At 39.0% G+C, this 27,003-nt stretch overlaps 1 protein-coding gene across 2 annotated transcripts in view; it reads right to left on the bottom strand.

Moving 5' to 3' along the window:
- Nucleotides 1–25,752, bottom strand: part of LOC145981308 (protein-lysine N-methyltransferase SMYD4-like) — a 63,950-nt gene extending 38,198 nt beyond the window's left edge. Inside the window, exons 1-5 of one of the 2 annotated variants that reach the window (XM_083114505.1) lie at nt 25,341–25,752; nt 20,471–20,702; nt 13,085–13,268; nt 10,049–10,211; nt 5,898–6,053 (exon numbers count right to left, since the gene is read on the bottom strand). In XM_083114505.1, the coding sequence (XP_082970631.1) occupies nt 5,898–6,053; nt 10,049–10,211; nt 13,085–13,268; nt 20,471–20,702; nt 25,341–25,477 (872 nt within the window). In that variant the 5' untranslated portion in view covers nt 25,478–25,752. The remainder of the gene's footprint in view (nt 1–5,897; nt 6,054–10,048; nt 10,212–13,084; nt 13,269–20,470; nt 20,703–25,340) is intronic. The other variant, XM_083114506.1, reaches the window with a different exon arrangement.
- Nucleotides 25,753–27,003: the final 1,251 nt, after the last annotated feature.

Below are 27,003 nucleotides of genomic sequence, written 5' to 3'. Positions count from 1 at the left end.
GCAACCTTCACCCGTTTTTCCTAACAACTCCACAATCATCTGGCCCGGAAACAGTCCAGCATGGTAGTAATGCTGGTTTTAAAAAACATCCACCTTTCTTACCCGACCAGTGTGCGAGCAGGAATTGGAAATGAATGATGTCATTTATTCCAACACAGCCTTTACCAGGTAGTTAGGCGTATATACCTTCCAGAAGCTTGGGCGCAGCTTTCACTTTGCCCATGCCTTTGATCTTGTCAATTATCATCTTCCCAGGAGGGTGGGGGTTTGTTCAGTAATTCCCGCAAATACTACTTCTAATCTGCCACAAGGAAAGATGAATGAAGTTTTGAAAAGGACCAATGTTGCTCTTGGCCTTGGTTCTAGCGGCTCAAAAAGAGTGGTATTGGAAGGCATCGGTGGGAAAATTTCAACCGATACTTGCTGATACCGATCGACTCAGCTGTAGTAAATTCTTATACTTACTGCATGGGGGCAAGTAAGGAAAGCATAAGAGTACTATTTGAATGTTGCGTCTGTTACATTGCCATGTACCTATTTGAGGTACGGTATTCTGTTAAATTCCCTGGAAATCCTCTCCCTTGAAACATTATTTTATTCACGTTAGGGTAATATTCAACAAAATCTGAAGAAAGTGCCCTTTTGTGAGAGTTGTATCTGGTTTGTCCATCCATCTGCAAGGGTCTACAATTCATAGAAAGAAAAAAAAATGCTCAGAGCAACGTCTGTCTGCCTGGGTGATAGGGTAACAATTGATTTCAAGACTTGTCACTATCTTGAAAAGAGCACTGGAATTTTACTGAGCCTGATGACTTTGCTATTATACAACAATAATACCACAGCCTGCCTACCGACTGCTGGCCTCACTCCCATCATCCAACCAGTTACGGGGTGACGTGTGGTCAGCACGACGAGACGAATCCCCAGTCGTCGTTGCAGGTTTCTATGACTAAGTTATGCTACTCCTACGTGGTTTCCCAATTTCCTCGCGATAGTAGGTGGTCACCGTTTCCATACGCTGGCCGAAATCTCAGGTGAAAAGTCGTTACCCTTTTCCCAGGAGACTTCAACCTGCATGCATACTCTAGTAGGAGCCCGAAGCTTGCACCTGAGACCACATGGCTACGGTGTAAGACAATTATGAAATTTGGTGGGTGGAACAAAATGTGAAATGCAGGATCAGCACAATGTGACATTTTCATTCTTCATTAGGTTGCCTATTTGTCTGTTTTCATAAAATGATGGATTGTACTCAATACATACAATTCTCATAAAATAATGGATTGTACTCAATACATACAATTCTCATAAAATAATGGATTGTACTCAATACATACAATTCTCATAAAATAATGGATTGTATTCAATACATACAATTCTCATAAAATAATGGATTGTACTCAATACATACAATTCTCATAAAATAATGGATTGTACTCAATACATACAATTCTCAGAAACTGCTAGACAAGCAATGTTAAAATTTCATGGACGGAAAGACCTATTGGTAGACACACACACATTTATGGTGACCAAAATATCACAATGTCAGTACAGAAACATTGATTGAGTTGGCGTTTTAGGTCCACTTTATGCACAATAAGGCTAATCGGAACTGGACCTACAGTATAAAGTGGGATCCGGTCCACTGTGTGTCTCCACCGGGTATCGAACCCTGTACCCCCTTGATTACAAGGGGTCCCTGTCAAAAGTGGTATATAAAATGGCAGTTTGGTTTTCAAATGTTGAATAAAATCCCACTATATCAAATATTTATGCAACAAATAGTCATAACTACTATTTTTCTTTGCAAGATTGCAGCACTGTAACAAAAATTCGAAATATACAAATGGAAGAGGGCAGTGTATGGTACTGTGGAATGTACGAACAATGCAGATTATATAAACAAGGTGTATGACAGAGCAAAACATCGTTACAGATAGAATTGTGACATATGTGTTAATAAGTCAGAAAGGATACATTAGTCTTGCAGGAACAAAAGAGGCACACACTATGGTAGGACACTATTTCCCACAGTTTCGACCAACTCCCTGTGGCATTTATTCCGCGAAGAACTACTACTTTTATGATAACGATAACCGTTCTTTACACTGCCATCTAGTGATGTGTTCACATATTTCAAGTGTCACGTTCTCTGGGACATACTATCACATTGTGGTAACACAGTTTAACTTTGAGAAAAATATAGTTGCTATGACTTATGCCCCAGCCCTCGTACAAAATAAATAATTTCTATTCTAATAGCACTAAGTTTATTCCTGCATATAGAAGTCCATTCTCCATCCCGTATTTTGCAGCAGAATTAATGTTCTGAGATTTTCAGTAATTTTTCTTGGAATATTATATGGAGGCGAGAGTATTTGAAAATAAGATCCTTAGGAAAATATTTGGACCTAAAAGGGATGAGGAGACAGGTGAGTGGAGAAGGTTACATAATTTAGAACTACATAATTTGTATTCATGTCCAGATATTATTAGAATGATTAAATCAAGAAGACTTAGGTGGGCAGGCCATGTGGCACAAATGGGAGAGGAAAAAAGTTTACAGGATTTTTGTTGGGAAACCTGATGGTAAGAGACCAGTAGGAAGGCCAAGACGAAGATGGAGGGACAACGTTGAGATGGACCTAAAGGAAATCGGTAGGGATGGAAAAGAGTATATAGATCTTGCTCAGGATAGGTACAGATGGAAGGTCTGTGTTGCTGCAGCCATGAACCTTCGGGTTTAAGAAGGCTAGAGAGTTAGTTAGTTAGATTTTGTACAACTCATGTACAAAATCTAACTAACTAACTCTCTAGCCTTCTTAAACCCGAAGGTTCATGGCTGCAGCAACACAGGCCTTCCATCTGTACCTATCCTGAGCAAGATCTATACACTCTTTTCCAACTCATGGATTATTCAGAAAGTGCCCTCAGTAAATGAACTCCATATTTCATGTTTAAGAGTTTATTTTGCATTTTGCACTTGATTTATCATCTTTAGAAACACAAAAAATCAGCACTATCTCACTTTTCATGTTTGTCAAAAATGAAACATGCATGTCCCTACCTATTAGGTAGTAAAATAACTCTCAATAAAAATCAAACAATAAAAACTGATATCAAAAGAATAACTACGCTACAATTCAGGGGACAAAAATGCATATATACAGTCAACTCTCGATTCTACGACCCCGGGTATAACAACCCTCTCGAAGTAACGACCCTTTTCCCGGGAACCGTGAAAAATTTAGAAAAAATTTGGAAAAAAAAGTTGAAAAATTGAAGGAAATCGGCCAAAAAATGCATTTTTTTCTGCACTCATTCCCTTTACGAGCGCTCTACCGCTCACAATTGGGTCTGAACTAAAAATATGTACCACCACACCATGCTTGAGTGATATCCAATAGCACTTGACCTCTGCCCTCCCCTACCTCAAGTGCACCAATGTTACCTCGCACCCGACGGCTGCTACCCAACGTGCCAGGCTTGCTCTTGGATACGCGAGAAGAGAAGATCGAATGTGCTAGGATGTTATTTTAAATCGACTTGACTTGTTTCCTTGTCCTAAGAGCTGCTGAAAACTCGAGGGGGAGCAGCCCGAAATAACTGCTGGACTTGCAGTCTTTGCCAATGTGTATGGCAGGTCAAGCTCTTTCATCGATAAATACACCCCCTCGAGAGATAAGATCGCAGGAATGTTCGAAAATACAGATGCGTGGCACCTGGAAGTCTGGCCCATCTGTCCAGCTCTGACCTAGAGTTCAGCAGGTCGGCCTTGTAGCCGACAACTTTTGGTAACCACTTTCATTCAAAGCGTGTTCTTTGTTCCCTGCAACACTTCATAAAAAAGCGAAACTGTTAGAGATAATCAAAACCACATAGGCGAACTAAAGATCGTCAACCCGCTTAATGCGTTGTCATCCAGGTTTCCACAAAAGTTTACTTCGATATTACGTGCATCATAACTCCCGTTTCCCACTTCATCCGTTTTCCTAATTGTGTCGATGTCGTAATATCTGCCAAAAAAAAGTGTTCCGTTGGCTGACTGACTTCTCCCTGTTTTACTGTCAGCAAACGAGGGGAGGGCCGATGTCGATTGTTTCAGCCACGATTTTTTTGCTCGTGTATGCACACGCGCTGATTACAGGCGAGGGTGGAATAGGACCCGCCCCTCTTCCTTTCCTTTGACATCTAAAATGGGGCAACCAGTTCTGAATATATTCTTGAAAACAAACAAAAACCATAGAACAAGTAAAAAAAAAAAAGTGACCCTCACGGCAATGTTGATAATTGCAGAATTCAGGTCCCCTTTTTTTATATGCTGTTGTCTGCATAGAAAATATTGCCCGTATTATTGTCTGTTGCATGGTAAAACGTAAAGCAACGGTCATTTCTTTCTTCTTTACACTGCTGTTAAAAGTTCCGTCTTCGACAGTTGCATTATCTTTAAAATGCTGGGATTTTTCTCTTCCGCCACCTGTTGCTCGAACTTCCAGCCAGTCTCCTTGATTTTACGATGCAGCTGGCACCAGTGTTTTGTCTAGGGTCTGCAAAGCTCTTGCTTGCTGATAACGGCAATGACTCATACAGCGAGAAGGAAAAAGTCGCAAAGCTGTTTTGATTTGACGATAAGGAAATTCAATCTCCAGAAAGGAAAACAAGAGTTAAAATAACTTCATGTTCTGCCCCTTCTGATAAGCAAATCCGTAAATTTACTTTGCTTTTCTTCAGAACCATTCATGTGAAGAAAGAAGAAAAAAAAGAAAGGAAAAAGTATTCAATGTAGGAATAGTCGCCAAGACCGATTAAAAAGACATTATTCAAGGGGAAAACGATTTGAGGGGTGGGTGTTTGACATCGAGAATAGTCCTAATTAACGTGAGAGTAAATAACGATCTACCATTTTGATATGTGAAAATGCGCAGTTTCATAAAGCCTGTTTTCAGCACATTTTATGCTGATGGGCTAATCGGGACTAAATATATAGTTTAAAGTGAAATTCAATTCCAAATCCGAATGATTATCGACTGCGAGGCTGTTTAATGAAGTGTCCTAGAATACGCATTGGGAAACGTGCAAATTGCGCATTTCCTTTTTCACGCTGGATTACAATGCAAGTCAAGGAAGGAGTTGAATGGGGGAGGAGGGTGAATGAAGTTGGTTGAAGCAAAGAAAAGTGACTTTTTTTACGATGTATTTTACACAGCCGAACCAGAACGAAAATTACAGCCCTGCCTTTATTTTTATTTTTTTATGTCTGGTGCCTAAAGAGGTTGTGTTGTTTCTCCCGAGAGATCTAATCTTACCAGTTAATGCTCCAGTAGACCCCTATAAAATCCAACATTCATTCTGCCCGATTATCTCCCGACTTTTGCTGGCATCAGTCTGACTGGTGTCAAGATTCTTCGAGTTTTGCTTGCAATAAGCTCGAGATTGTTTTCCTTTCCATTGGTCTCAGTGCAAACGGGTTTCTCATGAACTAGAATTGTAAGAATTTCCTGGAAAAGCAACGACTGTGCACAATTGAAAGAAAGGAACATTATTTTAAATTCTTTTTTTGTGAAAACGTTTTCATGTTTTATTTTCCTTCTCACAACATGCATCCTGTGCATAACAGGTTGTATAACTACCAGGATAAATTATGTTACCATCTCCTAGGCATCTTTGTGTCCGTTTGAGCTCCATTTAAGCTGAAAATTGGTGCAAATTCCAATAACGACCCCTTCGAAATAACGACCCTTTTCCCGGAAACTGTGAAAGGTCGTTGAATCGAGAGTTGACTGTAATTGCAAAACTTGTTCATCTTAAAAATTCTTAATTGAGCTGTTTGAATCAATAATAAAAGCTAACAACACTGTCCAATATTATGTTGCATAAAAGAAATACATACTCACGGTACAGGATTCCTGAGTGAAGTACAACAATGCTGGCAATGAGTTTCAGTAAAGTCTGGTAAAACGACAAATGCATAAGGCTTCTCCACAAATAAGATATCTCCCATCTTCAATGGCTGATTAGTTTCAACATAACGTCCCTTCTCCTCACTGAATCTATAAAGAGTATGTAATGGCTGTTACACTGCACAAGAAACCATATTACTAAAACTCAATACATACAAGGTGTAAAAAAGCAATCCAAAACCATATTAGGGCAATTATTGCACATGAACGCCTGGTGAGCATTAAAACTTAGAATTCTACACATAATGAAGTTTGGGTACTATTACAGTATGGGGGTGGCACCTAAAAATCATATATTTCGCACTTTTTTACACTGCTAACGTACTATTTTGGAATGCGGAACATTTACTAAGGTGAAACAATGCATTTCTAACTAAGAAAATGTCTATTTCTTACATATACGAGTACTTACTGTTACTTGTTATTTCGATTCTGTAACACATTATGGCAGGCAAAAGCGTACTGGTTCAGGGCACGTTGTTCGAGTGTTTTGTCGATTCATGCAGTGTTGCAACCTCGTTCACCGGAAAATACCTACTTTCGTGCCCGGATTTGAAATTATGCTAATACCTTGCAAACCATTGATGTTAGCCCCACAAACCATTCACATTAGCCCCACAAACCATTCACGTTAGCCCCACAAACTATTCACGTTAGCCCCACAAACCATTCACGTTAGCCCCACAAACCATTCACGTTAGCCCCACAAACCATTCACGTTAGCCCCAAAAACCATTTTCCGTAAGGTTAGGTTAAGTTAGGTTAGGCAAGCATAGTTAAAAAAAACAATAATACTCGACACATCATGTTCTAGTGAAAATATGATGAGTTTGAAACACTGACTACGAGGTTACGTCATCTAACACACGGAACATTGTGCTCTCGTGCAAAAAGCAAATGACGGCAGCAGAAACAATGTGTCGGAGAGATATTTTTGCAGAAAACAACATGTATTTGCATTAAAATGGATCAAAACTACATTCACGAACTTCCACAACACTACAGAAAATGAGTTCCGTAAGTACTTTCCCCTGTAAATTTGAAGAAATCTGTCACCCCTATACTATAATGTTACCGAAGCTTGCAGTTTTTAATGTAGCTTATCCACTAGAGTCCTGCATTGGACAACTTTCGCTTGAAAATACTCGGTTGAATCTCCCACGCTCAAATATATAGAATATCAAATATCATTTCAATGGGACAATAATCATACATTATATGTGTAAAAAATTGTTCTGGTAGTTTCAGCCAAGCCCATAATCTATTCATTTTCATATACTGCTATGTATTGGCAAGATAGACTAAACTACATTTTAACATGGAGATGGTGACTATGTTCACTTTAGTTTCAATTTCACTGCGTGTTTCACTTCACGATCCATATTTAAAGGCTCGCTACTACAGACAAATTACGTTTACACGGAAACTACTGGACTTCGAGCATATACCGATCGTTTGAATGTTCGAGCGTTATTCGCTAGAGCGAAGAAACAGTCAATTCCATAAGCCATCTAGCGTCATCCGTGCGAACTATTAGATGATCGAGCAAAAAGATCTCGATGCAGCACGGTATTGTCCACACAAAAAATTTAAAACACAACTTCTCTATTTGTAGAAAACTTAATTTCTCATTGTTACATTAACAAAAATTAATATGACACTATCTATCAAAGCATTCGAAGATTAATATGGAACAGGGATGTGCCTATGAAATGCAAGAAGTTAATAATATACTATGTGCCAATAATTATGTACGGGCAGAGAGGAGATGACATTTTTAAGGAGTATATTGTGGAAGACTAGAAGGGATCGAATGAGGAATAAGGAGATCTGACAGGCAGTGGGTGTGGTGAAGCTTCAGGACAGGATAGATCAGGCACAGATGAGATGGTTTGGACACATGAAGAGGATGGATGCAGTACGAGCTTAGAATGCACAAGGAATGGGAATAAAGCCAAGGGGGAGATCGAGATGTCGATGACAAGAGCAGATAGCAGAGAGTGTTAGGAGAAGAGGACAAGATTGGAACACTGTGGAAAGAGGGCAGTGGTGGAAGACAAAGGATGATGAATATGACCAAACCATTTGAAATTAAGAAGAAAGGTTTCAAAGCAATTCCAAACCCAGATAATATATTTTACAGAGTAAAACCCTGAATGCCTTTTTTATCTGAATATTTTTGGATATATTCAGATGGTTTGAAATATTCAAATATTTTCTACGAGTACCACAAAATTATTCACAAGTTAAATTTCCAACTGTTGGGAAAAGTGTGTGTACCAGTAGTTTTTAATTTACAGCCCATGATTTAATGATATCTTTGTGTCTGATCTCCATTTCCCAACAGAAAACTCCACAGCCATGCCTGAACACACAGTTTCTCCTTCCAGTTGGAAGTACACTTTGTCTCTTGCATACCTCCAAAAGGAAAAAAAAATCTAATAGTGTTAGATCAGGAGATCATGGTGGTTTTTGGTTGTATCTTGTGAAACCACAGACAACATTGCACATGCTCTGGAAAGGAACTGTATGTTGTATAAATTAATTTTAAGAGTAGTGTATTCTATAAACATTGCTTGTATTCAAAGTCCAACATGATGGAATTAAGATGTTTTTGATTGATTCATTGTTTTAAGTCCACTTTATGCACAGAAAGGCTAAACGGGACTGGACCTTCAGTTTAAAGCGGGATCTGAACCACTATGACATGTGCCTCCACGTGGCATCAAACCAGGGACCGCTTGAATACTAGGTGACGACGTTGCCACCACACCACCGGGGAGGTCCTAGGAATTAAGATGCAAGGACACCAAATATCCTTCTCGTATAGTTTCTGCTTGGATTGGTAATTGGGGAACACATTAGGGATGGCCAAACAGATCCGGATCCAAAAGTTCCAGATCTGGATCCGGATCCAAAAGTTTCAGATCCGAGAGTTTCGTATCTCAATCCCATTATAATATTACCACACCTTAAAAGGTATTATGATCTTCGATTACAAAGAAATTTTTCATTAGTTAGTCCTACAAGATGTTTTTCAAGTGTTTTTCCTAAAATACTTTGCTAGGCATCGGCTAACACATTCATACACAAAAATAATCTTACTTGTTTAACATAAAATGTCAGAGGTGATTTTGTAAATGCCATTGAAACGAATTCCAGAATGAAACCTTTAACACATTTAACAAGATAGAAATGTTATACAAAAATTATACAATTGTTCTACAGTTACAGTTTTAAATATTAAAATAAAACATTATAATATATGCAGTGTCATATAATTCCAAAGTGTAAGACTAACAAGGGAGGTTATCTAAGTGTCCCCTCCCCCGATTACCATGAAACTTGCCAGGTGTGTAGAGGGGCCCAAAGGAAGAAATACGTGTTTTTTTGTTTCAGCTGCCAAACAACTGTTCTAGGGGGCAAAAACCCCCTCAAATGTCAAGATGAGGACAAATTGAAGTGGGCATTTGACCCCTGTCCCCCCTCCGATTTCCATGAAACTTGGCAGGTGTATAGAGGGAACTTAATTGAATTTAATTAAGTCCAGATCCCAAGGATCCGGATCTGGCCATTCCTAGAACACATACCTGGTAGTTTGTCAAATGCTTTGTTAATCCAGTAGAACAAAGTGGAGTTCATTGGGTGAAATTTTTCAGAATAGATAAAAAAAAGCTTGGTAATATAGGGCAAGTTTTGCAAGATATCTGAAGATTGATTGATTGATAAAGCAGATAGATTAGCCTCCCTGATGGCGCAATGGTAGCGTTGTTGGCTTGTAATCAAGAGGTCCCAGGTTCGATACCCGGTGGAGGCTCATAGTCATTCGGATCCCACTATAAACTGTAGGTCCAGTCCCAATTAACCTTTCTGTGCACAAAGTGGACTTATAAAACCACTATGTGCCTCCACCAAGTATCGAACCCGGGACCCCATGATTACAAGGCAACAATGTTACCACAGCACCATCAGGAAGATATCTGAAGAATTTTGACTCGTTATCAACTAAACATTACTCTTAGGTACATTACAATATCATGCACAAGAGAAAACATTTTAATGTAACACAAGAATGCTGCACCTACTTTAACTCTAACGCTGATGAAGCATGTAGGAAGTTTTCATTGTAACTGTAGGCTGGAGAAGGCAACCTTGAAAGAATATCAGACTCTGAAACGGGGGCTGGATCCAATTCCTTTATAACACCAATCTCCATCATGGCAGCTAGAATGTCCTTGCGAAGAGAATCTGGGGAAACAAAAATTCATCTTGACTTCAATCTTAAATTAAATGCATTGGTTTAAAGTGGTTGCTGCAAAGATAATATTGCAGGCTTCTCAAGATGAATTCTTTACAATTTCAACATAAAATTATGTCAAGCAGAAATGTTTCCTATTTTTAGACTTTTCTACAATAGGCCACATTAATAACACAATTTGTTGTACACAACATAATTTTTTATTACACATCTTCCTGACTGATTAAAGTATTAATAATGTATACGGGAACAAGATAGTACCTGGTATAGAGATGGCATTCATGCCCTCGTTCCATGGTAGTGCAAAGCCATAGAACTGAACAGTGAATCTGTAGAAAAATAACAGATGTAGCTGAAGGATGTATCTTTGCTGATTGTGAATTTCATTTGCATCGAATAAAAAGTTGTCAACAGGGTGGATAAAAATTATGATTTTAATTTTAAAAAATCTTAAAATTGCTGGTACGGTGCTTTTTCTAGTAAATGGCTTTGTAAAATATTTGAACAGCTTGATTAAAGCAAATAAAAAAAATGTATGTAAATATACATGTTTCTGTTTCTGAAACTCTACATATGAACCTACCATGAAAATGTTCGTCGAGTGTGTTAATGATCCTTTTATAATTTCAGTAACTTTTCTTACAGTGAAAAGAAAACATTCTGGAATGTTCGCTATTTTTGCATATAAAAATTATTGAATTTTAAATCAAGAGAAATTTAAGTGTATTTACAGTTTACATATTACATTTCTTTTCGTATGAGCTTCACCCCATCAGTACATGTATTTTGTTTCCTTTCGATTGATTGACTTGCTTTATTTTACTTCGCTTTTTGTGCCACTTTTGGCTAATTTGCGAAAATGGGAATGAGTGATGACATGATGAAATTGATGAAAGGACACTCATAAACATCCATGCCCAGGCAGAGATTCGAACCTGGGACCCCTTTGTTTCCTTTCTTAGAGCCTAATAAACACTACTAAATGATTACAAGATTAATGAACTTTAACCAAAAGTGATTCTGACATCTACAAAATAATTATGTACATTATTCTATAAATTATTTATTTAAAGAGATTTAAATTAGTGTTTTTTTAAGTCATCTGATTTAAACTAATCCACCTTCATTGCCAATAAAAAAAATTGTGGGGCGTTACTTTTTGAACAACCCACGTAATTACCAATCAGCTTCACAGTTAAACTCGAGATAAAATGACCAGGACTTTCCTAATTATGTCAGAGAATACTTTACCAAAAATTAATATCACAAATATAGAAATTAATGATGGAAATCTTGCCCCTCAGAAAAAATCTAACACTCTTTTGTTGCCATCGGAGCACTTTGAAGCCTGCTTATGGTTCATCTTAGGGAGATTTCAGACCGAAGCGACACATGTTATTTGGAAACCAATCAATCAACGGCAACTTTTCACACCGTAGCAGCATGACAAACAACACAGATCGGAGTTGGATTGGTGAAATCCCCAAGCAACACGTGTCGCTGGTCGTTTCAGTGAAATCTTTCAGACCGAAGTGACAAGCTGCAGGCAACAGATGTCCCTTGAGGATCCACGACTTTTCCTCTCCTGGTGTATAGCTTAAGGCGAGGAGGGACAATTTCTCCTAGTCTTTCGCGCTGGGGCAGCCGCCGATCACCATTGCCAACTTTGCTCTTTTGGAGCCAGATCTGGCTCTTTCGTGCATTCGTTTGACTGTGAACTGTGGTACCTGCCATCTGCCCCACCTTGATGCCACCACTGGCTCTGGCCCATAAAGATCAACCTTTGCCATGAGTGTACATCTTGCATGTATATATATATGCTGCGTCACCCAACCCCTCTTTCCTCCCCAGGTATTTTTATATATAGTGCTGTGGACAAGGTGAAGATGACAATATTATTATCCGGGAATTATTTATTTTCGATTTCATATGAACAACATTGGATTATTGAGATGGGTGATGGCACCAAATGTAGGCGGTGAAAATTAAGAATAAATTGCCATCCCTTTAAAGCTAACAGTAATATCAGCAACCCCACCCCTTTGACAGCTAAAATTACACTTTATGCAGCCTTCGTTAATCTAGCTCCTTGAAAGTCATCTTTAGATCTATTAATCGTGAAATTTAGCTCTTTTATTCACTTCAGGTTTGGCAACACTGCCAGGATGGCCGTAGGAGGCAAGGAGAAATGCATTAGCCTTATGGGAACATTCTTTTATTCATTCTCTCGGGAATATCAAACATCCAATGATGTAATAAAGTACATGGACGGAAGAGGACACGTTGAACTATGTCATAGTAGAAGGAAAAGTCGAAACTCCCCTTTGATTAATTTGAAGTTGAAGTTGACTTCCCATAAGGAATACATGGGATTCTGTAAATACTTATTAATCATATTTTTCAAATATCGTGTCTAGCTCACTAATCAACTTGAAAAACAGTTTCCACTTGCAACATGGAGAGAAATTCATACTCTCTTGGATACTAAACCTTCTTTTAAATAGCAGTGCCCAATCCGACAATATTGCAGTAAATACACAACTAGTGCGTAATTGTCCCTCCTCGTCTTAAATGAACCCACCTTCATTGTCAATAAAAAAAATGTGGGGAGTTACTTTTTTAACAACCCACATAGTTACCAATCAGATTCACAGTTAAACTCGAGATAAAATGACCAGAACTTTCCTAATTATGTCAGAGAATAGTTTACCAAAAGTTAATATCACAAATATAGAAATTAATGATGGAAATCTTGCCCCTCAGAAAAAATCTAATACACTGCATTTCATCCATTCCCAGTTAGCTAGATTCAAATATTGAAAGTCCTAGCCTCATGGCTTCTGTATGATGACAGTTCGCTTACCACGGTTTTCGTTTGACATGTTTTTGGCTATATCCAAAGCCTTCAATGCAGACTGGAATGAATGCAATGAATCTTTTATCCTCCTCAGCTTTGCTAAACAATGGCCTCTCCTCACAAAGAGTTTGTACTGCAGGTCTTCTGGATAACCCTTCTCTAAGGACAGCTCAATATCTTGCAAGCAATCCTGCAATTGAGCATGCAAACATTTAGATTACTTTCATTTTTATACTGGGTGTTTCATAAATACTTGACGGGTTACTAATATTTATTGCAAGTAAAGTTCTTACGTTAATGAAACCAGTCCAGAACGAACGAGGAACTCGTTCAATGTGTGCACCAGAAGTGACACGGCATGCATCAACACAATAGTCTACTTCTTGCAACACTAACATCAACATGGGCCTGTCGATGTGTCTATCGCTGTAATGATACGCTCCCTTAGGGCTGCGTTATCACGTGGCATCGGTGAGACAAATACACTGTCATTGATGCAACCCCACAAAAAAGTTGCACGGTGTAACGTTTTGTGATCTTGGGGTCCAAAACATTCCACAAAACACTGTGAGTGATGTGGATGATTTGAGTGTCACCTAGAGGCAGGGATATGAACTCTGAGCTTAACGAAACATGCATCGCAAACTGTTTGCGTTCCTATCATGTTGATGCATGCCGTGTCACCTGTGGTACATACATTGAACATTTGTAGGTGTTAAAAAAAAAACTGTTCAGTTCCTCATTCGTTCTGGATTGGTTTCATTAACGAAAGTTCAATAGTTTACTTGCAATAAATTTTTGTGACCCCTCAATTATTTATGAAACACCAGGTATTACAACATTTACATTAGTATATTTTTTTACCCTTAAACTACATACACATTGCACCTACAACAAAACAATGCTTACCTAGCATACTGCTACACTAGGATACATATTTGTATTAACACCTATCATGCTTTTTTTAGTACTACGCATTACAATTAAAAATTTTATTACAGGTGGAAAGGGATCTCTCAGCTAAAGGTTAAATGAATATCTCGTGTAAAATTATGCATATTTTAAAGTAAAACACTCGTGGACTGAAACGGTATGGTTCCAATGGAGAATTTACATATTAAAATTTATAAATACGCTGATACTTTGAGTTGTTACAATTTTCGAGTACTGTGGGAATTTGTAAAATATTGGTACTGGTGCCAGTTGAAAGTAGTATAGGGGTTAAAAGCTCTAGATACAGCAATTATTATGTTACACTTTTCCTGACAGAATTTCTTGTTTAGAAAGAAATACAAAAACTGTAACCTTTTGGTCAAATGATTTTTTTAAAAGTTAACATTTTACAGTTAGAATAAACGTCTTGAACAATTGTTTACCTGCCTAACTCCAAATAACAAGGTAAATTACATTTCCTACTTATACGAGGGCCACTATTTATATTTTGAGCCTTGGCAACACTGATTGAAGTTAGGCACGATTTGACGTTTGCACGGAATCGTCTGGCATTATTGACCATAACGTACTTCAAATGTTTTGTCAATAGCTTCATTTGTGTTGTTTATGTTGCCTTGGAGATTGCGCGACAACAATAAAATGGCATTAACTCGTGAACATTTTCATGCGATGATTTTTTACGATTTTCGACGTGGATTATCAAGACGAGTGCATCGATCAACTTACTTCCACATTTGGCGATGAAGCCCCATCCTTTGCCACTGTGAAACACTGGTATAACGAATTTAATCGTGGGCGCCATTCGCTCACCGACGAGATTCGCGAAGGTCGTCCAAAATCTGTTGTTGTTCAAGAAAACATTGATGCTGTGCAAAACCTAATACTGCAAGATCTTCATGTGACATACTGTGAGATTGAGGCAACCATAGGCATTAGTTCCACCAGCATATATAAAATATTACATGATCATTTAACTGTGAGAAAGGTATGTTCTCGTTGGATACCACACAATTTGACAAAAACTCAAAAAGACGCTCGCGTCAATTGGTGCAAACAAATGCTCAATAAATACAATCGTGGTGCTTCAAAAGACGTATATAAGATTGTAACAGGTGACGAATCATGGATATATGCATGTGAGCCGGAACGTAAACAGTAGTCGACCGTATGGGTGTTTCAAGATGAACCCAATCCAACAAAAGTTGTTCGCGCTCGAAGCACATCGAAACAAATGGTCGCCTGTTTTTTCGGGAAAACTGGTCATGTGGCAACTGTGCCTTTAGAGGAACGTAGAACGGTCAACTCTGAATGGTACACAACAATTTGTTTGCCAGATGTCTTCGGTCAAATACGGAAAACAAACAAACGCCGTCGGATCATTCTTCATCAAGACAATGCCAGCTGTCACACATCTCGTCTAACAACCGACTTTATCAACAGTCAAAAAATCGAATTGATGGGTCATCCACCATACAGTCCTGATTTGGCACCCAATGACTTCTTCTTTTTCCCGAATGTCAAGAATAATTGCATGGACAACGATTTTCGTCGGCGGAAGATGCCGTTGATGCGTTCAAAAACCATATTATGGAGGTGTCTCAAGAAGATTGGAAAAACTGCTTTGACAAATGGTTCGAACGAATGCAAAAGTGTATTGACCATAAAGGAGAATACTTCGAAAAACAATAAAGCAGTTTTCAATGCCAAATTCCTGTTTTTTCATTGTTAGGCTCAAAATATAAATAGTGACCCTCGTACAGGGGTGTTGAAAAGCTTGTGGCCCAACCATGGTTCGAAGGACAATGTCTTTAAAGTCCACATCTTTGTATGCTCAAGTACCAAAAGTCAGAGCATTAATCGAAGCCTTTCCTTTTTTTAAATGCTATGAAGTAAGCATGTCTGCCCAGCAGCCAAGATTTACAAACACAGAAACCAGGGCTGTGATGAAGTTTTTGATCCTCCAGGGAAAGTCCCCAAAGGAGATACATGGAGAAATGGGCAATGCCCTGCAGGACTCTGCTTCTTCATATACAGCTGTGAACAAGTGGGTGGCACAGCTTAAAGGTGGTGAATTCTCAACAGCAGATACCCGTACACCAGAGACCAAAAACAGTGACTGTGTGATTCCAACATTGATCCGATTCCCGCAGACCACCATATATCAGTGAAATGTGTGGCAGAGACTATGGGCATTTCATGGGAATAAATTGGTGGCATAATTCACTATGATCTGCACATGTGCAAAATCTCAGGGAAACGGATGTAAAAAAAAAAAATGTTGGTGGACCAAAAGAATGAAAGGATGGAGGCATCCAGGAGGATCATGACCAATTTTGAACATGTCGAACAATTCCTGTTAAGATCCGCTTCAATTGGCCTTGAACTGTGGAGGGAGTGATACTGTCTGGGATGAATTGCTGTCCAGTTGACAAATTATTAGATATTATTTTATCTGCATAGTCATTCTGAAGAAGCATTAGCTTTAATGTAAGCAAATTTGCTTCATCTATTTTTTGCTTCAACAAGGAAAAAATGATTGTGTTTTGCAAAACAAAACTAAAAAATGTGGTTTTGGTGCTATAGATAACTTTTGGCTTTGTACCAAAGCAATATGTGGAGAATACCAAACAAATTGCTGTTTTAAATATGTCAAATCAGGTCAAAACTTTTGGATTGTTACTAATACTATCAGACAATAATATTTCATAAAATAATAAAAAAAAACGTTTGCTTACATTATGTCTTAGGAGTATAGAAGGTATAGAGAGAGCATGTGTGACGTCAGCTGAAGCCAAAATAGCTTACGGCGGGTGCCATGTTGCTAAGTGCCACCCGGCTGTTGCATCTATTTGTTAACATTCAGCGAGAGGGAATTTCGTCGGGAAAATTAAGGCTGCTTGTTATGTTTCTTTATGTTTAAATCGTCAGAAACAATAACACGAAGCTCTTAGTAGCTAGTTTTGACGAAGAGACAGATCTACACCTTTTTATGTACTGCGGCGTGTCCATTTACCATATATAATGATACGTTAGTATACCAGAAAGAGTTTAATGAAATAACAATAAATCAAAATAGGAATTGCATTATAACTCCTACACTCATAAATGCATCAGAAAACATTATTATATAAAAAATATGAGCTATGTACAAAGATTTAACACGAAATAACACAATTTACGCCACCTCAATAAGTAAGCCTAAGTCGAGATTATAGGTAGATTTCGGACCAAAACATCAGGTCACTCGATAGGCGACTGAAGACAGGAGCCCGTTCATTCAATGGAAGCATTCGGAACGAAACGACAGGCAACAAACGATAAGTGTCTCTTGGCAACCTACTCTCAGAAATGAATGCAATGTTTTAAAACCGAAGCGACACGACAAACTGCACGTGTCGCTCGCGTGTCACTCAGACTGGGTCATTTCCCAATACCATACATAGTGTCGCTTAAGTGTGTTGCTCGCGCATCTGTGACACTTTTGCAACATTTGCTTTGGTGAGAATTCACACCGCAGCGACAGGCTATGCGTGTCGTTGGGAACGAGCCAATCAACAGCAAACGTTTCACACCGTAGCAACATGGTAAGCTGCACCATCAGAAATAAATGAGACCTTCCGAACCGAAGCGACGTGCCAAGCTGCACGTGTCGCTCAGACTGGGCCGTTTACTTAATACAGTCCATCGTGTCGCCTCACTTGTTGGTGGCGCATGCACGGTTAATTTTTTTTTGCTTCAGACTGAAGGGGCTTGTGTCGCTTGTGGCCTCAAATAATGGAGTTTTCAGATCTGATGTACACGCGACTCATGTCTTGTCGGAACGAGCAAGCCAACGTTTACACCTGCCTTAGCAGCAAGCACAAGGCTGCATTGGTGAAATCTTCAAGCGACATGTTGTGTCGCTTGTAGCTTGCAACTCCGGCATGAATTCTCAGGTGCTTGTGTGACACATGTCGCTTGGGAACGAGCCTATCAACAGCAATGAGGCAACATGATATACACTATTGGGAAAACAGACCAGCCTGAGTGACACATGCAGCTTACCATGTGGCATTGGTACAAAAACTTGAATTGACTTCTGAGGGTTTGCTTCCAAGTGGCACGTGTTGCTTGTCACTTCGGTCTGAATAGAGATATTTCATACCGAAACAACAATCGATACGTGCCACTTTGAGGATTTCACCAATGCAGGCTTGTGCGGCCTGTGCAGGTGTAAACGTTGGCTTGCTAGTTCCGAAGCGACATGAGTTGCGTGTACAATAGATCTGAAAACTCCATTATTTGAGGCCACAAGCGACACGGTCTGCTTTAGTCTGAAGCTAGAAAATTAAACGTGCATGCGCCACCAACGCCGAGGTGATACGATGGACTGTATTAAGAAAACGGGCAGTCCGAGCGACACGTGCAGCTTGACATGTCGCTTCGGTTCGGAAGGTCTCATTTATTTCTGATGGTTGGTTTGAAAGCATGCCTGAAGTCTCTCTTTGTTCGTTCAATGATTTACACACCACAAACTTCTCAACACATATAAACATTTGTAATAGTTACCTTTATGAAACATGCGAACGATTTTCGCTAATCCGATATGTCACAATTTTGAATTACCACTAATAAAATCAACAGAAATGCATGTATAATAAACGTAAATATGTTTATTTGGGGACCTCTCGATTCCTTCCTTTTTTTAAAACATTTCTTGCCACTTTTATTGTTGCATCCGAAAGCTGCGCACTGAGGCATAACTTCCTATTTATTATCTACTTGCACTCGCAGTGTCACGGAAATGTACAGATAGTATGCACTATAAACGAACATTCCATGCTCAAATCTCTATTTCCACCACCGTATCAGGTGTAACTGTGGAACATCCCAAGATGGCGGTTTTTACCTCACCCCCTTCCCCTCACGGCTTCATTCCCCTCGCCCAAAACATGCTTGCGCTCTCTCTATTCCCTTCTATACTCTAAGTGTTATGTGAGTATGTTCACATTGTAAAAGCAAACGTTTCAGAGGTCTACTGCTCCCTTTATCAGGCTCCTTCTTTGGCATGTATTATTGTTACATGCCAAGTGAATTTACGTTGAACAAGGAATAAGGTAAAAGGTTTCAACTGGTAAAAGAATTGTTTAAAACTTGCCCATGCCTCAATAAAACTTTCCATACCCATTTCATCCTTCATAAAAGCCTCCGAAAATGTATAAAGGTTAAAACTTAAAACTAAAAATGCACTGCTCTCAGTTGGTACCCGATTGTCTTTCTTGTGGAATGCAGGAAGTTCTTCGAGGCTATTACCTTATTCCTTGTTCAACGTAAATTGACGCGGCATGTAGCAATAATACGTGCCAAAGGAGGAGCCTGAAGAAGGGAGCAGTAGATCCCCAAAGCGTTGCTTTTACAAATGGGTAGAGGCACATATTTTTGGTAAATAAAAAAGCAAAATTTCGGTACAAAAAAAGAGTCGATTTCGGGTTCAAAAGCGGTAAATAAAATAAAATTTCGGTGTTATAGCGGTGAATAATCACATCAAAAGTGCTATATAAAATGACATTTTGGTTTCAAAATTGTGAATATAATCCTAAATTTGATTTAGGATTATATTCCTAAATCAAATTTAGGAATATAATCCTAAATTTATTACACACTTATTACACAAAATAAACTTATCCTTTCTAATAGCACATTTATGTAGTTACCAGAGTATTAAGTCTATTTCTGTGTGAAGGGGTCAATTTTTTCTTCTCAAATATTTACAGCAGAATTAATCAATTTTCCATGAATTGCATAACTCACAGGATACTTCAGACTTCAGAAAGTGTCGCATCAGTATATAAACGGTAAATTTCGTGTTTAAGAGTCAATTTCGCATTTTGCACTTCATTTCACATTATTTCGTGACAAAACAGGGTAGAAAAATGCACCTCAGACCTTTCAGAAACATGAAAAATGAACATTAGAGCATGATATTTCATATTTTGTGTTTTTGTCAAAAACGAAATTTGCATGCCTCTACAAATGGGACATACTCGCATAACGTAAGTAACCGTTTTTTTTTATTTTATGAAATACTTATTGTTTACTAAAGTGAGTAATTCACACCTGTGCAAATATGAAAATATGCACCTGTGCAAATATGAAAATACCATCAGAAACAAATTATGTTATTTCTAATTACCAATAAAACACTTCCGAAAAAGCAAAAGAGTAACATTGTCAAAATGAGTATGCCTTAGCATTAGTGTTCCTGATTTTCCATCCCAGCTCTCTAGGGTTTAACACAGTTTAAACCACAAACAAGACAATATTTCACCCTAAAAACAAAATGCACCTGGTTGTCAATATTGTTATATTTGCTTCATTTGCCAGTGAAAATTAAAAAAAAATTTGCACACATTAAAAAACAAAAATTACAAATATCAGCATGCAGAAACAGAAACAAACCTCGTAGCAGTCCATGTGGAAGAGCGCAGCAGACCTATTAGCCAAGGCCAAAGGCAATTCGTCACTGTCACTAGGTGCGTAACAAATACTCTTGGTGAATAAATTCAAGCTTTCTTCGTTGTAGTGCATCACAAATTTCTGATTTCCCATCTTTCTATATTTATTGGATTCTGCAGCATCTTTCCCATACGATTTTCTCAATGAGTACTGTATGAATTCTTCAATGTGCGGCCTGAAAAAAAAATGTAAAAATTGTTAAAAACAAGATAGAGTGAGTGTGTGCATGTGCTTTCTTACAAAATTTTACTACATGGTTTCTAAATCGATTTAATATATTAATATCCTACAAAATTTTATGTGCATCTTACAATACGAGGGAGAATCCGAAAATAAGTTTCCCCTGGCGACTGTGGACAGAGATGTGAAGGAAAAGCAAAAAACGTAAATGAGAAAAGGAATAGCATACTTACTTTATTTTTCCACATAGGAACCCTGGACATTCAGACATTTGTCATACCGCTTGATAAGCTTAAAAAAACCCTCTTGGAAAAAATGAGTGTCCCGTATACGGAAGAAGTGTTGCACGAAATGTGTCACCTCAGCATTGCTTCCAAAGCACCTTCTTCAAAGCCGGAAACAGATGGATGTCACTCAGCGCGAGATCGGGGCTGTACGGTGGATGGGTAAGGTGCTCCCAACCAAGGGTTGCAAGATGGTGGTGCGTAGCCCTCACAGAGTGCGGTTTTGCATTGTCATCCAACAACAGCACGCCAGATGTGAGAAGGCCATGCCGCCTACGCCGAATAGCCTGCTTCAATGTGGACAGGGTGTGTCCAGCAACAAAACATCATGGGCTTCTCTCCATATCTACTGGGCCACGACTGAGAGGTACCTCCCCTCGTTTGCATGCACTACGCTCACACAATCTATTGGATCGTGGTCGTACTTCACCCACTGGTGTATGGGTGTCTGTTGTTTTCCAACACGGCCTGATTTCCCTCGTTGCTGTACGAGTTCCCTTGCAAATCTGGAGGGGAAACTTATTTTCGGACTTTCCCTCGTACAATAATTTTTAAAGTAAGGAAAGCTGTAGTGGTGTTAAACCATTCAACCCTTGCAGCAACTTTCTTTCTCTCTTCCCAAGTTCAGGAATGTGTTGATCCCATGTTGGGCGAAAGAATGAGGTCTCTCATAGGTCATGAAGACAAAAATGTATTATAACATCATATATTACACACAAAAAACACAGTTTGTACAATAACAAAGTACCCCCACTTGTGGCTGGCCCACGCCCACGAAGACACTGAGTTCAGTCCTATTACATCATGCATATGATGCGTATTTCACATGACAGCACCTCACTGCCATCTAGTGAGCAACTTAACATACACTTAAATTATAATTATATTTCAGAACTAAACAAAAGTGTAGATTCATCCAGCAAGTTTTACCAGTTACACAAGGAAGTAAATCCAGCCAAGGTGAGCTCAGCCAATCACAATCCCTTGTTTTCCATACTCCAGAGAAGTTGCATCACTTTGGGTGCAGTTGTGGTTTATCTCTATATGTTCAAACTGAAGAAGATAATTTACAGTACCGTTAATCCTCTGTAGCCCCTGGAGAATGTGCAATATTTTGCATGGTTTATGAAGATATTTTGGTTCATAAAAGATTTCAGTTGATTTTAGCTCTCGGAAATGTGTTCTTGTGAAGTAAAGTACGTCTGATACGTTAGCGTGTTACTTTACCGTGTAGCAGAACATCCTGAACGCGTCACGCAAGTGAATATAGCACCCAAAACGACTTTCCACAACAGTAGCTATAATTTTACGTAGTTAGGTAAGGATTGTTAGGTTTGGTACTGGTAGTTATTTGTGACTTGTTCTCTTGCTATTTTAGTGTGAATACAAACAGTTTTTACTAACAAAAAACGGTGAAAATACTCTGAAATTGCAGGTTTTAACTTACGTGGCCCATTTTTTGACATCAAATATCTCAGTTATTTCTGCTTTCCTAAAGCTGGAACCACTTTTACATTACGTAAAACATTGAAATCTGTCGATTAAAAGAAAATTCGATGCAATTCTTGAGGGGGTACAGTGGGTAAACGGCCCTGAATTTACAATCCAGCCCTTAACCAGTCCTGCCTAATCTAACAAGGGAAGGATTTAGGGACATTTTATTAATGCCAAGAGCCTTAAACCTGATTCTCATAATCTAGCAATGAAAGCAATTACTAGACGTAATACCCCCCCCCCACCACACTTCATGTCATGTGACATAGTAGAAGCAGCAATCCTTATCCAAGATGACACAAAATGAATAGCTGCCAGGAAACAAATGTGTACTGTCAGGGGTGACAAAGGCCTATGATGCACTCCCTCGCTTCCCCCCCCCCACCCTTTATGCCGAATGATTTACTCAAATTATCTTGGTCAGACAAAATTTGCGGAACAATAAAATACAGACATATTTAGGCAATATATAGTTTACTTTAGGTACTTACTTTAAGCTCACTTTCATGTTGCTGACATAAAACGCACAAAATTGCTCAGGCTCACTGCCATTGTTAGTGTACAGAACCATTTTCTTAATAGTTTCTCTGCTTGCCTAACCTTGTATTAATGTGAATAGCACGTCCCCCTTCCCCATCCAAACCGATTCTAAAGGCATAAGAGGTGGTGTTTCATTTCAGCCCCATCACAGAGATCACCCATAGGTAAGTAAGAAAACTGTAAATAATAACCGTAACTAAAAAGCAATAGCAAGTCAACCAAACTAAACGGTCCCCCCATTTTTGTGTGAAGATATATAGAATTGGTATACAATTTGCCATGCTCCGCAGCGGAGTGTTTAGCACATCGCACTACGATGCAAGGGGTCATCTTCGCAAATTAGCCAAAACTGGCACAAAAAGCAAAGTAAAATAAAGTAAATCAAGGTAACACTTTACTATACCGGAGACGGATTTCTTCAAATATACAGGAGAAAGTACTTACGCAAATCATTTTCTCTAGCGTTGTTGATGTTCGGGAATGTAGTTTTGATATATTTTAATGCGAATGCATATGGTTTTCTACGAAAATCTATTTCCGACGCGCTATTGCTGCTGCAGCCATTTGCTTTCTGCATGAGAGTACACTATGCGCTATTGCTGCTGCTACAACATGATGTGTAGAGGATGCGTCGTGAAGTTGTTGCCGGGTGTGGAAGATGCCGTGGAATTTGTAATTCCGATGTTGTCCGTATATGCTAAATTGAACAAAAGGAGTGCTAATGGAACCTAACCTAACAGGCCTAACCTAACCTAGTAGGCATACCTCGTCCCCGTGATGGTTCGTGGGGCTATCATATGTAAGAAATATACATTATTTTTGTTAGAAATCCATTATTTCACCTAAAGAAATGTTCTGCAACGCAGAATAGTACGTTATCAATGTAAAAAATTGCGAAATAAATCATTGATAGGTGTCTCCGGTATAGTAAAGTAGTACCCAAATCCGTTAGGGTTCGAGGTAAGTGGGTCATACTCTCAGTAGCTTCTATATCTCCTGCTGTCCTCCATAGTCCCACAGGTGATATTCGGTTTGCATTGAAAAGAAGAAAGTTTAAATTTGCAGGTTACAAAAAAGCCAAATGCCACCTTCACGAATCCTCAGCAATGCAGAATATGGGTAAATTTCTTATATCCGGAAAATTGATTTTTTCAAATTTACAGGAGGAAATTACTTTCGGAATGCAGTTTGTTTATAGTTGTGGAAGTTCGGAGAAGTGTTTTCTCGCATTGTTCATTGAATTTTGCCGCTAAATCATCTATTTTTCGATATAAATCTGTGACCGATGCATTTACATTTCCTTCCAGCCCGATGTTGCCTGTGTGTGATGACGTAATCACGGTCAATGCTGGTCAGTGTTTCCAACACGTGTTTTTGTAACTGGTTTCCAAACACGTGTTTTTGTAACTGAAGAAGGTATGTTTCCGCAAATGGTTTGTGGGGCTCTGTGTCAATGGTTCGTGGGGCTATGTGTCAATGGTTCGTGGGGCTATGCGAGAATGGTGTGTGGGGCTACGCATTTGGTAACACTTTACTATACCTGAGACAGATTTCTTCAAATTTACAGGAGAAAGTACTTACGCAAATCATTTTCTGTAGCGTTGTTGATGTTCGGGAATGTAATTTTGATTCATTTTAATGCAAATGCATGTGGTTTTGTACGAAAATGTATTTCCGACGTGCTATTGCTGCTGCCGCCATTTGCTTCCTGCATGAGAGCACAATACACTCTCATATTGTCTGTATATGCTAAATTGAACGAAAGGAGTGCTAATGGAACCAAACCTAAAAGGCCTAACCTAACCTAGTAGGCATACCTCGTCCCCGTGATGGTTTGTGGGGCTATCGTGAATTTTTGGGCTAACGTCAATGGTTTTTCTGGCTCAAGGAACGATCAACGGTAAGCTAGCGCCATGTTGTGTGTGGAAATAAACAAGAACAGTAAGTACTCGTACATGTAAGAAATATACATTACTTTCCTAACAAATTCAATTATATCACCTAAATAAGTGTTCTGGAATGCAGAATAGTACGTTAGCAATGTAAAAAAGTGTGAAAGAAATGATTCCCAGGTGTCTCAGGTATAGTAAAGTAGTACCACGCATTTTTTTATGCGAGAATGGTGTGTGGGGCTACGCATATTTTTTATCTACATCAATTTTTAACTATTCTAACCTAACCGTGACCCAACCTAACCTAACCAAATCAATATAATTATCGACAGGTACAGTGGGTTAATGGCTACAAAAAAAAATCCTGCATACGCCAGTGGATAGTGCCGTTGGAAACACGAACTTCAATATTATTCTACTTACCGGACAAAACCATTTGTAAGGCAGGCGTGCACCTTCTCCTCTTCAGTCGATGCACTTTCAAATTCTTCCAAGAAACCATCTTTCTCCGCTTTGAGTGTCATTGCATTTAACATGTTTTGCCACGTACTGGTCTCCATTTTTTTAATTGATCAATGTTATTTTGCTTTACAAATGTTAAACCAAATTAAGTTCTTACTACAAACATCACCTGCTGCTACAGCAAAGTCCATCAGTTCATTTTTCTTCCTCGTACATTTTGTATAGAACAAACATACTTTCAAAGAAATTCCATATTCTGTTTACTTAACGATACTATACATTCAATTTACATTCATAATTGCTGACATACTAAATTTCTAAGTTAAACCAAATTTAAATTCTCGATAGAAAACCGGGGAACTCTCAAACTGGTGTAGAGCTAGTGATGGGTCGTTCGTGAACGAGTCGTTCAAAAGTAACGACTCTCTCTTGTGAGCGGTGAACGACTCGTTCACCAGAATTGAACGACACGTTCAAAGAGTCGTATGTGTGCCACGACTCCTCCGCCCGCCAAGCAACTATTATTCCATTATTCCCTCTCCTTTCCACGAATTTTGCGAGGAAGGCGCATGCGCAAGTGTATACTCGCCTGGCGGCCGGAATTTTTTAAAGAAAGCAAGTCGATTCTGCGGGCAGCAAATGGGGACTGGAGAGGAGAGGGAGGGGGGGTCCTCTCTGTTCCTTTTCCCTACCCCTAGTTGAGTAAAGCTGGCTGAAACGTGCCGTGTACGATGAGAGGGGAAGGAGCATGCTCGCGAGTCGACTCTTTCATTCGTTCAAAGAGTCGTGGCACACTTTAGCGACTCTTTGAACGAAGGAAAGAGTCGACTCGCGAGCTCGCGACTCGCGAGTGTTGTTTGCAGAGAGAGAGAGCGCGCAACCTCAGCCCATGACGGGCAGCGAAGAACAGCCAACAAATTTGTCCTGTAGTTTCAAGTTCGGCCAAACCATTAGCGCTAAAATTACAAGAAATTAAATGTTAGTAAAAAATATTAGGGGAGTCTTGTAAAGATTTTGGGAAGGTGTTAGGCACAGACCTCTTGATTACAATATTCCGATTAGCCTATTTTGAGTTGTTATTGTTTAAGTCCACTTTATGTGCAGATAGGATAGTCGGGACTGGACCTACAGTTTAAAGTGGGATCCGAACCTCCACTTTGTATTGAACACGGTACCCCTTGATTACCGGCGACGTTATCACTACGCCATCGGGGAGACCCGATTAGCCTATTGGAGCATAAAAGTGTACTTATAACAATTTTTGCCAAGCAAACCATTTTAATACATGACAGCGTTAACCACTATGCTATTAGGGTGAATCAGAAAAGGGAGGCAGTAATTTATAATTTGCAACACAAAATACTTAGTGTGGAAAGCGATTGTTACTTTTAATTATTTTCTAAAGCGCCGGCCTCCATGGTGGAGTGGTTAGTACACCTCATTACTCATCCTGATCTTCGCGATTACCCAAAAAAAGGTGACAGAAAAGCGAAGTAAAATAAACCAAATCAATCAACCAATCATTATTTTCTAAAGCAAGATCAAAGACAACAAACATCTTTTGTTTTATGTTACTCCAAATCCAAAAATGACGTAATACAAGCAGCAAGCACAAGTTCAAACG

The sequence above is a fragment of the Lepisma saccharinum genome, chromosome 29 (genome assembly GCF_977018435.1).
Source record: "Lepisma saccharinum chromosome 29, izLepSacc3.1, whole genome shotgun sequence".
In the NCBI taxonomy this organism is placed as follows: Eukaryota; Metazoa; Arthropoda; class Insecta; order Zygentoma; family Lepismatidae; genus Lepisma; species Lepisma saccharinum.
The sequence above is the reverse complement of the archived record's forward strand: the minus strand, read 5'-3'. Positions and strand labels throughout refer to the sequence as shown.